The sequence below is a fragment of the Labrus bergylta genome, chromosome 10, assembly GCF_963930695.1.
Source record: "Labrus bergylta chromosome 10, fLabBer1.1, whole genome shotgun sequence".
Lineage (NCBI taxonomy): Eukaryota > Metazoa > Chordata > Actinopteri > Labriformes > Labridae > Labrus > Labrus bergylta.
In genome coordinates, this window is record NC_089204.1 from 2017654 (window position 1) to 2031664 (window position 14011).

General features: G+C 39.9%; 1 protein-coding gene across 3 annotated transcripts in view; it reads left to right on the top strand.

Moving 5' to 3' along the window:
* ttc27 (tetratricopeptide repeat domain 27) overlaps window positions 1-14011 on the top strand; it is an 84914-nt gene that overhangs the window by 36153 nt on the left and 34750 nt on the right. For all 3 annotated transcript variants that reach the window (XM_065959677.1, XM_020647818.3, XM_020647820.3), the window contains exons 9-10: window positions 4175-4241; window positions 12360-12473. In XM_065959677.1, coding sequence (XP_065815749.1) covers window positions 4175-4241; window positions 12360-12473 — 181 coding nt within the window. The remainder of the gene's footprint in view (window positions 1-4174; window positions 4242-12359; window positions 12474-14011) is intronic.

Consider the following 14011-nt stretch of genomic DNA (forward strand, 5'->3'; position numbering starts at 1 on the left):
AGTCAGTAATGTAATGCAGTAAGTAAGCAGAACAGTCACATCTCAGTAGAGTGATTGCGGGTAAAATGGGCTTATGATTGGCCAGTTGTGTTTTTCAGAGTCATAAGAAGGTTAAGAATCACACACATTTAGCAGTTATTTACACAGAAGTTATTTCTGAGTCTCATGTTGAAGCTTTTTAAAATTCTATCAGTAAATAAAGTCTAGAGAAAGGTGTCAGCACTTTCTTTTTCTCCTCCGGTTGTTTTTCTGCAGACCTCATTTCTCACTTTGTGACCTTTTGTTTCCCTTTGGATTCATGGTTCACCTCTGGTAAATTGTGAACTTGTTTGTAGTGGTGCTTTGCTCCTGAAAAAGGGTGAATAGAAGACATTCAACACGATATAAAAACCATTTAGCTTCATGGCAAGTCAGTGATGAATTCCCATGCTGCCGCTGGGAGAGGAGGGGTCAGGTGAAGGTCAATGGAGCAGTTAGTGAGATTGTGAGGAGATGATTGATGAGCAGGAGGTCTGTCTAAATTAACTTTAGATCTCCACACCTGCACACAGCTCTTATACAATATCATAAATTAAAATGAAGGATTTCTCTGGGTTTGATCACTGTTGGAAATATTAGAGGTAATGTAAAAACTCAACAAAAAAAAATATACAACATAGGTTAAGTCATTTTTCTATTCATTTAGTTTTGTGGTGTCATACCTTTAATACTTGTTTATAAAAAGATAAGAGCTGAATTTACTTTTAAAGCAGTTATATACACAAAGTACCAATGATGCCTGTGTTATTATGTGCAGTGGCTAAAAAAAGAGCTTGATAAGTCCATCAGACGGATGATTGAAAAATGTGACAAGAATGTTGAAGGTGTAGACAGGGGTTTAGCGTAATGAGGTGACTTTGAGGGTCAGCAACAGTTTCCGTGTTTGGAGTAAGTGGACAATTTAGCAGACACACAGTGCTTTCAAGAATTTTAATTGCCTCTTCATTGTCAGTGTGCTTTGTATTAATGAGAGAACATCGGAGGATGTGATTTCCTTTTATTAAATTTTTAGCCAAGGGCTTAAAAAGTTGAAGAGTCCCTGGTCAGAAAGATCAGAGAATTGAGTTCTCCATGGTCCTTTTAACTCTGGGAATGTGACCTTGGCTGGATTCTTTTTTCTGCCTGTATAGTTAAGCCTTGATGTTAGGATAATTTAAAAAGCTCAAACTACCTTCTATACTTGTCATGAAATGATGTCTAACTGACAGGCTTTATCAATCAATACATGGGAAAACTCAAATCACCGTTTGTCCAAACAGTCTCAACTGTGACTTGTTTGTTCACTTGACCCGCAATTCACACATACTCCGTGCGCGCCGCGGTCCGTCAGCGCCACGGTTTTGCTCCGTTGGACGGCTCGCGCCCATTCACACTGGATCCGTTTCTGGGACGTCAGCGCAGCGGAGCGCACTCATGACACATCACATAAGAACTACAAGATCCCGCGGGAATAAAGAGAAAAACATGCAAACAACATGTTGCTTTGTCTTTCTGAGGATGCATTGTTGTTAATTCGGTTCCTGTTTTGACGTAATGTTGATAAAGTGATGAAAAATGATCGCGAGTCCGTATATTGTGTTTTATTTTGAAATTGACCGGATGCTCTGTGCGTTTCCTTGTCTGACTTCCTGTTCAGGCTGTCATATTCTGTCCTGCTTGACGCGAACCTCCAGCGTACTCCGGCGAAAATAGACTCGCTGCGTATTTGAAACGGAGCAGAGCGCAGTGCCGTCGGTGGCTCGCGCCGGAGACGGACCGCAGCGCGCCCTGTGTGAACACAATGATTGACTAGAGTGGAAGCTAAGTACAACGTAGTGCGCAGCGCTGACGGACCGCGGCGCGCACGGTGTATGTGTGAATTGGGCTTAAGTTTCCAGGTCTAGAAGTGAACTAAAAAATGAAGCCTAAAAAAGGCCCTGGAAAAAGTCAGGGCACAGTTTTTTCCCAGATAAATATATTCAGATATTGTTTTTTTCTCCTATTAAATCATCAAAAAGCTTAATTTTCCAAAGACAAAATGATTCTCAAAAAGTACTAGAAAATGTAATCACCACCACAACCAAAAAACAGAGCAAGCACAACAACCATCAACACCACAACCACTGCCATAGCAACTACCACCATAGCAACCTAGCCAACCACCAGATCCACCATTTCAGCAAACACCACTTAGACCAAAACTACCACAACCATTACAACATACACCATCAAAACATAACCCACCACATCCACAGACAATCCCCACCACAATACAAAAAACCACAGACACCACAACCACTGTAACATACACCTCCACGTCCACAAACAATCACAACAACCACAACCATATAATCCACAACCAGCACAGTAGCATCCACCACCAAACACAACCATACCAACCCAACAACCAGCAACATAGAAACCACCAAAACCATTACATCCACCACTTCAGCAAACATCACCTAGACCAAAACTACCACAACCGTTACAACATACACCACCACATCCACAAACAATCCCCACTATAACCATAACCATCACCGTAGCACCCATCACCAAACACAACCACACCAACCCAAAATCACAAACATAGCAACCACCAAAACCTTACCACTACAACCATAACATCCACCACTTTAGCAAACACCCCTTAGTCCAAAACTACCACAACCATCACAACATACACCATAACAACATCCGCCACCACATCCAGAAACAACAACCATACATAAACCACAACCAGCACCGTAGCAACCACCACCAAACACAACCACACCAACCCAACTATCACCAACATAGCAACGACCAAAACCTTTCCACTACAACCACATCATCCAACACCACATAAACCCCCCAAATCTTTACAACCACCACAACACATACTGCAGCACAACGACAACCAACAATTACAACAACCTGATTAACAAATAGAAATTCAGTTTGAACTTCTTTTTTTAAGTTTTTGAAAGAATAAAAAAATTGTTTGTTACTTTTCTTGCCTCCCTTGTGAATCTTTCCTTGTTTCCACGTATTATAAACTATTATACTTACTGAGAACATTTTGATAATTAAGTTAGTTTGAACAGAGGCTGTCCAAGGATCCATCCATGTAAATATTCTACTATGACCTTTTCTAAAGACCCTTTTGTCTGAAAATGTAAGCCAATAAAGTCGTAGATTCATGCTAAACACTGCGCGTCTTTAAAGGTGGACGGAAAAAAATAAACAAATAACGTAATGATTTTAGTTTTCACAGGTAATGTGATTACTTGATCCAGTAACTGAATCCCAAGTTCAGAACTGGGAAGAAGCAGACCGAATTGTCCCTTGGTTGTCATCTGCTTTCAGTTCAGATTGGAATGAAGTGTTTGGTTAATTTACAGTTTATGATGCGAAGGATTCTCTTGCAATAATGTGCATTGCTGACCAGAGGTCAGCTAGTGTGCAAAGGGATACTCTGCAAACCTACAAGCATTTGTGGGTCTACCGCACTCATAAACACACAGATTTATTGCCCTTTAAAAAAGAAGTCAGAAAAGTCATCTTTTCTCCCATACTTCCTTCTGTTATATAGATTTGTCAACTATTTGTTATCTCCATATTGGACTCTTGAATTCCTTTCCATTGCTGACCTACACACTGTCAGGTCTCTTTGTATGCGTATTTATTCACCATTGAGGGCTACCTGGAGGATTGAGTGTTAAGGGGTGAATAGTATAAAGGACTTAGTTACTTCTTATATTATATCAACCTGTCTGCATTTTAACATAGCGTGCCTTTCCAAGAAATGGAAATCTCCCTGAAATTCTAATCCTTTAGTCTGGAAAGGAGTCAACCTCCTGGAGCCAAAGCCTGACTCTCTGACAGCAGCTGCACTTAAACTTAACAGGATTTTCTTCAACAGTGATTCCACCAAAGCTTTTAGTATTTCATCTTGAAGTACTTTTAAGAAATGGCAAGGTAGCGATATAGAGGCAACCAGAAATGAACTCTCTCTTGTTGTGTTGTGCTGTTGTCCCCCTGCATGCATCTCTAAAGCTGCATCTTGTGCTTGTGTTTAATAAAGATAAGCCTAAAAGTACTTATTTGGATCATGTTCGTGCCCTTAGTCTTGATTTGTTTGTACACATTTTTGACCAAGAGGTTTGTCTTACAGCACTGACTTCCAGAAGAATAACCCGGTGCATAAACTAACTGCGGAGGAACTCCTTGCCTTCACATCTGTAAGTGATTCTTTTTTTTTTCTCAAGGTAGATGTCATATCATCTTATTTCTTGACCCATTTATCATTAATACTTTCCCCTCTACTGCCTTGACATTAAAACCCTAGTTTAAAGCAGAAACCCGCCTCTTATATTGTTGCTGCAGCAAACTGAAGAAAACAACGTCCAAACAAAAGCACCAAGCAAAAATGATAAAATGACTCACTTTAAAGAGAACTGCAGAAAAGCAGAGTGGAGGAAAACAGAACCATAAATCCATGTTGACAACCCCACATACTAGCTCGCTGTTTTTATGAAAGCAGTTAGAACTTCCTTACGAGCTGAAAACTGCTCGTCAGGTACTTTTTCAGTGCCGGAGAAATAAGAAATATAAGTTATCACGAACACACTGACCTACTATCTTTGGTCGCTACTTTTCTCACACTTTGGTTTATTATGGAATTATTTTTCACCTTGAGGTACAGCTTCAGAATGCTTTGTACTCAGAAAAAAATCTCTGATCAAAATGTGTTAGTAATATTAGTAATAATAGTACATGAATATTATTTGGAAATATAAACAGGAAGTCGGAATGCCAAGGCTGCTCTACATTGGTTCCAATATTTTAAGTAGGTATTAAAGTAAAGTGAGCAAGTTGTTAAAGCAGAATGGAACCCCAGCCAGGTGTGCAGGAGCCCAGTGTGTGGAGGGGCCTTGTCTCACCTTGAAGGGGTTCCTCCACTATAACAAGTCAGCAGAAAGTCCCAAACTACCAAGGTGCCTGGAGAGTGTAAGGCTTGAAGAGGTCAAAAAGCTCCAGCAACACTTGTAGAATGAAGATCAGCTTTATTAACTTTATTGTGTTTTGGGATTAACATTAATCAAACTGATCAGACTATCGGCTCTCATTCCCTTTAAGGGCGCACTCTCACTAGGAAATCTGTACTGTTCACCCCTAAAGTCCAGTTCCTTTGACTAGTGGGAGTACCCCGATATGTGCTCAAGCACGCTTTGTAGAGGTGTGCTTCGACACGAAACAGTTCATGCAGGAGCACAAGCACGCGGGTACACAACGTGGATAGCCTTAATTATGGAGAAATCCTGGAGTGTTCTGGCTGTATCTGACCAACATGACTCAAAATAAGCCTCTAAGTAGCTGTCATGTTCTTCGTTTTGTTCTCCGATGAACGGATGCGGACCCCACAGCGCGTCCCTATTTTTATTTTTTTATTTTCTCAAGTCCTCCTGTCTGGTAAAGTAAGCGCGCTTTATGATCACGTCAATACATGAATGAGTTGTATTATGACAGTATGTACAAGAGGTAACCGTGCTCAGGCCCGGTTGGTCCTGGAGCAGTGTGAGTGCAGGCCAGTGGGGGAATTTGGAGGGGTGGGGTCACAGTACAGACAACTTTGCCTATTGTGAGTGAGCCCTAAGTTGGTCAGCAGGGGGAGCTCTACAGCTTTTGGCTTCACTTCTCAAAGCTCTTTAGCTGTTTATTCTTTATACAGTCTATGGTGAAAATACAGAGCCACTTCTTTCACTTTGTGTGAAAAAATATTACTTCTGTATTAGAACGGCAAAATGGGGGATTCTTGAACTGAATTTTGTTTTATCTGGGGGGGAAAAAAAACACATTTTAAACACCAGTACAAAAGTCTGGTCGATGTGCATCAATCCTTGTATTAACAGCATGCATGACAATGTTGTTGCAGCAGCTGTTAGATGCCTAGAGGATGCAGCATCCAATGGGTGAACCGGTTACCCTCAAGCTAAGGTGAAAGCAAGGTTGCCTCATTGCTTTCCTGATCCTCACTGTTATTATCACATGTACCACTTGAGAGAGCAGGGCGGGGCACCTTTTTGTAACAGCTGTTCTTTTCACGTCACTCTTAACTCGGAGATCTGATCACAAATTGGTAAACATTGTAAGACAAGCCAAGCTCCTTCTTTTCTACAGCTTTGAGCTTGTTTGGAGACGCTCCCCTGCTCCAGAGACGTAAGAGAGCAGTAATGGGATAGCTCACTTGGCTGATTCTGTGACACTCCTCTGAAAGAGCTGTGACGGTCCATTCTAATGAAAGCGCTTGGCAAGCAGGAACTTTACAGGACAGGAAATTAAAAGAAAAAAAATAAGGGATCCTCTTGAGGCTTACCAAGGGGCTGGTATAGTCTTGTGCTTACACTTTCTGTTGCTTGCAGGATAAAAATGTCCCTTTTCTAAAAAATTGTAAACAATTCTAACTTCATGAGTTGCATAGTATCATATTTATCTCAGAAGTCATCAATACATCTATGTTGTAAAAGCAAAGAACAACCCAACTGGTGTGACAATCCTTCAACTCTTTCTTGTTTTCATGTCGGGGAAATGATGTACCTCATATCTGTGGGTTTGACACAAACACCACATGATAATATCAAGTTGCTATAGGGTCCTTGAATTTGATTATGTAGGTAAGATATACAACGAGACACAACAAGTCGGGATGCAAAGGTAGAACATTGCTGTCTGTGGTTTTCATGCCCATCATCCTAGTTTAATGGTGTCTGGATTGCAGACATGTAGGCTTCCAGGTGGTGGGTGCACAGTGCAGTAAGGTTCAGGTTTATTTTTTTCTAGCATTTTAAACCATGTTAGATACAGCAGTTATATAAATCCCATCCTTGTTTTATAACAGAAAAATTATTACATCATGCTACGTCATACTAAAAAGTAAGACTATATAACTTTTGAACACCCCCGACGCCAAGCACATTCTTGTTCAAATAGAAATGAATGCCTTAGCTAATCATTAGCAACTGATGTATTTGCCTTGTCTAACTAATTTTAATACGACATAGACAACGCTAAGACTTTGCCTGAAGTTTGCATTTGTCATATTGATGAAGGGGCTGTCGGGTGTGTTTACCTAATTTGATTAGCGATAAAAGCAATGTGATGCTTTGGAGGGAAATAGCAAGGTTGACCTGTTGGTTCTCCTCTTACCAACATCTTTAAATTGGGTTGATTTCTATACATTGAAGAACAGAGATTTATGTTCTTCTCAGGGTGACTTTTGGTATTGCTTAGTTTACAATACAGGCGGACCAGAGCAAATAAAAAGGGACGCGCAGTCGAGTCTGCGTCTGCACAGTGGAGAACAACACAGAGAACACAAAATCTGCTTTTCTGACTTTGAGGCTTATTTTGAGTTTTTAGAGAGATACACCATAATGGCTTTCCACGTTGTGTGCTCGTGCATGAACTACCTTGCTAAAGCACACGTCTTCCAAAAGTGCCAGGGCCAAGGAAGTGCACTGTGCTTAAACATGGATCAGAGCACGAGTCAAACAAACTGGACTTTAGGGGTGAAGAGTGCTTAGGCACGGTACAGATTGCAGTGTACAATCCCACAATTCATTTTGTCGCTTTTATCTAAAGCGACGTACATCAAAGAGTAAGTACATCACAAGCAAGGATTTAGAAGGAAACGGCATCAGTAAGTGCAAACAAACAGCTTTAAGTCCGATTGGACACACAGGAGCTGACAGGCAACGCACAGTCACACCTACTTTCTGCTTTACAAAAAAATCTGACCAAAAATGGTAAAAGTGAATTTACACATCTTTCAATCATTCATGATGCATCAGATCACCTCAGAGGAACTGTTGCTCTGTTTTTATGAAAGATCTATTTGTCCTCATGAAACTTTGCCAAAGTCTAATTGTTGTGTCCTCCATTTTTGGTCAGCAAGTCCAACATACTTGTCTAATCATCCATATTTTTGTTAATGGCTCTATCTGAATGAAAACAACATGTTTGTGGCCAGGAATGGTATTCAGCCTGTTTTGTGCTCATCACTTTCTAAGAAGTTGGATTGCGGTTATCCATGCATTCATCCACCCAGCTGTGAGCTCAGTTTGAACAATGAGCTGGCAGCATATGTTGTCACTGTGTGGGATGAGAAAGCTGCAGGCAGCTGCTGGCTCTGTGAGCAGGCATCTTCCCAGCCTACATGTAGATCCAGGAATCTGCAGGCTGGTTAGATGGTTGTCACATGTCTGGCTGTCTTCATCAATGCGCCGTATCGATCCCCCTTCCAGGCATCTGTCCGCATCCTTAAACATCTGCTGCTGGTATCATGAGTTCATTTAGTGAGACTGCCCGCCACCAGGTTGCACTGTCGTTAGTGATTCCTGAAATAAAAGGTCTAGAACTGCAGTTTAGTCCGTCAGTATAAACCTTGGAATCAACTCAAGCTGCTCAACTCAAGAGTCCCTAAAGTGATCAGTTCTGAATGATCCAAAACGTCACTGTCTGCCTGACATACATGCTCTTTTGTAAGTGTTGATGATTTCTCTTTTTTAAAAAGTCTCTCAAATTAGTTTTCTGTTGTTGTTCTTGTTGTTTTTGTGTTGTATCTCAAACTGACCTACCTCTGAAGTGAAATCCTGTCATACTGTTTACCGCAGAAAAAGCATTCAGCACAGTGGGTACAACACTACTTATTAGGGCAAGAGCAGAGAATGGGCCTTAAAACACTTGTACAGTCACCAGACTTACATGCAGCGAGTGTAGAATTTAGAATTGTAGAATGGGTTTTGTGATTTGGAGGTCGAAACAGAGGCGTTACAGGGGTGAGACAGTATCATTGGAGCGCAGCGCTCTGTGTGTGTGCATGTCTGAATGTGTGTATGTGGAGCTCATGCTGGGTCATGCTTCTGCAACGCTGAAATGCAATGTGCATTCACAGACTGGTACAAGAATATTAAGCTGTCACTGAAAAAAGATGAATGTACAAAGACGACTGAGCTTAGTTACAGCGCATTTTGCTGGTTATTTTGTTTTTGTTATAGATCTCTGCATTCTTGTCCATGTTTCCATCATCACCAGAATTACAGGACGCTAGCTTTTCATATCCAAGTCCTTCACTGAGAGCCTTTTTTTACATTACTCAATAACGACATACAACCTTTGTGTGGGTGTCTCTTTTCAGGTTTAATTCCTAGCTGGCATGTGTGTTTCACAAAAACACACCACAATGGGAATTCATTTGCCTTTCTTGAGGGCCATATGGAGGTAGATTTTCTTATAAGCCTTTTCACCCACAGTTTTCATTGATTTCATTTGTTTTGAATATTATCTCTAAAGATATGTCACAAGACATTTCTCTCGTGGGCGGCTGTGGCTCAGTGGTAGTTGTCTCTCAATAGGAAAGGTTCATGTGTTGATTCTCCTGTAGTCCACATGTCAAATGTCTTTGGATGAGACATTAAATCTCTAAATGGCTTTTGAGTGGTATAGCTAGAATGTGTGTATGAATGCACATGAAAGGTTAAGTTGTCACTGTTTGTTGTGATATTTTGTGAAGGACTTGTGTCACTTGTGTGAGAGGTTATATATCAATTAAACGTTGACTTACTTACTTTACTAAAAGGCCCTATGTACTGTAAGTGCAGTCCATTTACCTTTTACAACATGCATGAAAATAACACAGGTTGTGTTATCCTCTAAGGGAAAACCTGGGCTGTCAGACTCTTATAGTTTCTCTCCAGATATGTTACCAAGATGAGATCAATAGAGTTTAGCAGATTGCAGAGGGTCCAGTAGGAAAAGACAGATGGTTGATTTACCGCTGGTCCTCAAGCCGCATTCAGCCAGAAGGTAAAGCGAGGGGATGAAGTGATCACACCTATGTCCAGGTCCCACCTTAGGACCGTTAGACACAGCCTGCTACCTAACAGGTCTTATCTGACTGATAGACTGTCGGATGTCTCTCTACAGCAGAGCTTGTTCATTAATAAGGATTGAGCTAAAGGAGCATGACTGTTTTATAAGAAAAATATTGATTTTTAGAAATCCCTAGTCAAAGAGAAAGTACAGAAAGCTACGAGTGCTCATCTATTGCCAAGGAGCTTTCGTTGCTCCTCTTTTATAAATCTACAGTCAGTCTGCCTCACAGCTATCTTCTTCCTCTGCAGTATGTTCTTGTAACATGTGCACATTATGGTATATATTAAAGAATGTTGTGCTATCAAAATCATTTTTTGCTTGATCCTTAATTGAACTGGCACATTGAACTTTTTTGAGGCAGAACATTATCATTCATACATTTGAGTTAAAAACTTGTATTTAAATTATAGCCTCGTCACAAGTCCCAGCGATAATAAGAACTTAACTATCCAGACGAGTTAATTTTGGTTATTTATAGTGAAAAGGATACAATATCACTGTTTTAACTCTCAGATTACTTACACTTGGTTCCATTTTGCCATTTTTTGCAATCACAATAAAGGTCATGTAAATTCAGTTTTTTAAATACGCTAAAGGATTTATTCGTTTCGGTGCAAATATTCACTCCGAGAACTTTAATAAAGGTTGATGATGATGATTATTTAGTCAATTATTAACCAAAATCTAGGGTTTGTTACTGCATGTTGTGTGGGGGTGTGTGACCCTGGTCCATAGGTGTTTCTACACATGCACAAAACAAACATTTTGGGGGTGAGAAGCATGTGTGAACTCAAAAGGCACACTATTCTGACTTTTTCCTGCCAGTCCCGTAATGAAAATTCAACATTAAGTCAGGTTAAGCTTCAGAAAAATGAACCCCATCTGATCTACATGCATCTTCTTAGCGTAAATGATTTACCGGTACCTCTAAATCACTACTTTACGTTTAAAAACGCCCCCAGTGCCACACAGTTATTGAGTCACCTTGTTCTCTTTTGAACAAACTTCCAAACTCCATTCGATCTGCAGAGTCCCTTTGCACCTTGAAGAAAAAGCTCATTGAACCCAACTCTTTGAACACCTACACACTTAATGATATAAATGATGACAATGATTTTGTTTAAAAATTTGATTTAAGATGGTTTTGACGCTGATCAGAACTCTCAAGAACAGCTGTTGATGTTGTGCTTTGCCTCTGTGCGTTGCCTGTCAACACCTGTGTGTCCGATCAGACTTAAAGCTGTTTGTTTGAAGGTCCTCTAGATCCTCGCTTTTGTTGTTCTTAATCTCTGATGTACGTCGCTTTGGATAAAAGTGTCAGATCAATGAATTGTAGAAAAATGTTTTTAAAAAGTTTTATTAAGACGAGAATAAATTACAGGATTAAAGTGGGAACTCTTCACTTGTCATTGAGACTCAGAATGCAGAAGTACTTTCCTATGAATGTAGAGATCTATATCATTTTTGATCTGTCATTAATAAAAAAAAAACATACAGTATAGTGTACGTCATCATCCAATATTATGCATTTGAACAAACCTGATGTGAGTGCAACCATTTGTTGGCTGGCGTTTGTTTTTCTAAAAGTAATAATATTTGAATATATCCCGGGTTACTGTTACAAATGAGTGGAGAAAAACCTCCTCTACATCTTTCTTCTTTTGTTGATCAGCACTTTTAGCTTGTTTGTGTGAGCAGTCTCAAAAATGGTAAGCATGTCTTATCATTTCCTGTTAACTGCTCAGTGATTGATGCTGCTTCAAAAACAAGCGAGTAATTATGATAATTTACTGTTCAGTAAAGACTCCAGCAAGTCTCGCTAAGCAGCCACAAACATCATTAGCGTTTGTTCAGCTCACCTAAAACCATGTATCACTTTCATTCATATTTTCATTAATAGACTGTAGCTAGAAAACCGCTGCTGTGATTAAAGATGAGCCAAAACCTCAGCTGGCAATAAAAGCATGATTATCTCTACCCTGTACAGAATATCTGACGGTCTATCAGCTGAAAATGAAAACGTTTGAAGTGATGTGTATTAAACAAGGTTGTAGTTTGTTTTTTTCTGCGTCCTTCATTTTCTGTTTGATCTTTTCTTTATCAATCTCGAGTTGGGAAAGAAACTAAAATAAGCTGCACCATTAATTGCTGCGGAACTTCAGGCTTTTACTTTGAAATGTTCTTCTCACATGCTTTAAATTGAGCTAAGAGACTGTTGGGGTTAATCATCCCTCTCTCTCTCTCATTGTTTATCATTCCTTATTTCTGTAAAAATGCCAATGCTTAAACTTCTGAAATCCCCAAGTGGACACTACAGGAAAAACACTTTTTTTGTACTTTGACATTGGCTTCATTTTTTGCATGTTGACGGACTGAACATGGACTATAGGTCGCCTTACTCTTTGTTCCTCTTGTTTCCTTCACAGTGCATCCTGTCTCAACCTAAGTTCTGGGCTGTAGAAGTCTCGGCCCTCTGCCTCAGGACCAAACTAGAAAAAGGGAAGACCCGACGTGTGGAGAGAGCAATGATGCAAACCCAGGTAAGGAGATATGTGGGGGATTGTATTTAAATATTCACAGTGCTTCAAACCCTTTGACTATTTGTTTTTACACGGGAGCATTCACAAAACTGCCTTCAACTCTCTCTGAAGATCTGTTTTCTTATTCAAGTATTCATCTTGTCAGGAAAGTTGTATATTTATAAGATTGGATTAATAAACACATTTAGCTTTTCTCCAAATGCAGAACGGTTAATAAATCACAGAATACAGTTTGTCACTGCAAGCCCAGGCGTTATTAATGGTGCATGTGGTGTTCTATGTAAATTTCACTCCATGAGTAATTCTATCCCCACATGTGTACACGTTTTGAGTCTTCACTTTACAGATATAGACTCCCATTGATTCCAAGCAAAAGGAGCTGCAGAGCTGCTTGTCTCTGCTTGCAGTGCCACACAGTTATTGAGTCACCTTGTTCTCTTTTGAAAAACAACCCTGAGCACAAACAGAACCATTACTCCACCGCAGCTCCAAATGTTACCCCGGATGTTTATCAATAACATCCCTGAAAGGCTGAATACAGGCGGCTTTATGAGATTAATAAAAAAGCCGCACAATGAGTAATAATACTCAAACACCTGCTGGGAGACGACGGTGACTGTGCTCAAGCTGAAGAAGAAAAAGTGTTTTTCTTTTTGGTCAGAACATTTCAGGCCTGAGGCGGAGTTCTGCAGTGTACGATTATGAGAACTAAATGGAATCTTCTATAGAACAAATGAAGCACACCTGATCCTCTTTTCTCTCTGAAAACAGAACATATAATAAAAGGGTTTTAGCAGGTCAATCTTGATGTTTGTAAATTAAAAATGTTTTCAAATGATCATTGAACTAGACGCAGGATTCATACAAAGGCAAAGATTCTCATTATGGTGTCTAATAGTGGACTCTGTTGCTTGGTCCGCCATTTCCATGTTGTTCTTTGTACATCATGTCTCGCCTCTCGCCAGACCTCGATGGTCTCCAGTTGTAAGTTGCATGTACGAGGTCAGGAGATCAGGAGGATTTTAAGGGCAGTCCTCCTGAAACTCATGAGAATTTTGATGGGTTCATATTTGAAATCGGCTTCAGTGAAGAAGTTCTGTCGGGCTCTTTGTGATCTGTAAAAGGTTTTGATTTATAACACTGCCTATTCTTGACTGATTCTTGACCTATTCTTAACTTCTATTGAGACCCTCACTGTTAAGTTCATTAAGACACACCACAATGATTGTGAATGCATTTCTTTATTAGAAATATAAATGAACTTGTATTCAACAAAGGTCAAGTTATTTCAGTTTGGACTATTTTAGGTCGAAGTATTGATTTTAGAATTCAATGTATTCATAAACTGACTTCAATAACAATCACTTCACCTAACACGTGATGGTCCCTGTCTTCTCTCCCAGTATAAGCTGACTGTATGAAAGCTCTAGGTTTTGTGCGAAGACAAAAAGTCAGCTACTCATTTGATGAAAATAACACATGGATTAGTTTTTTTGTTGTTTTTGACAATAATAAGAAAACGACTTACAACTTTTTCT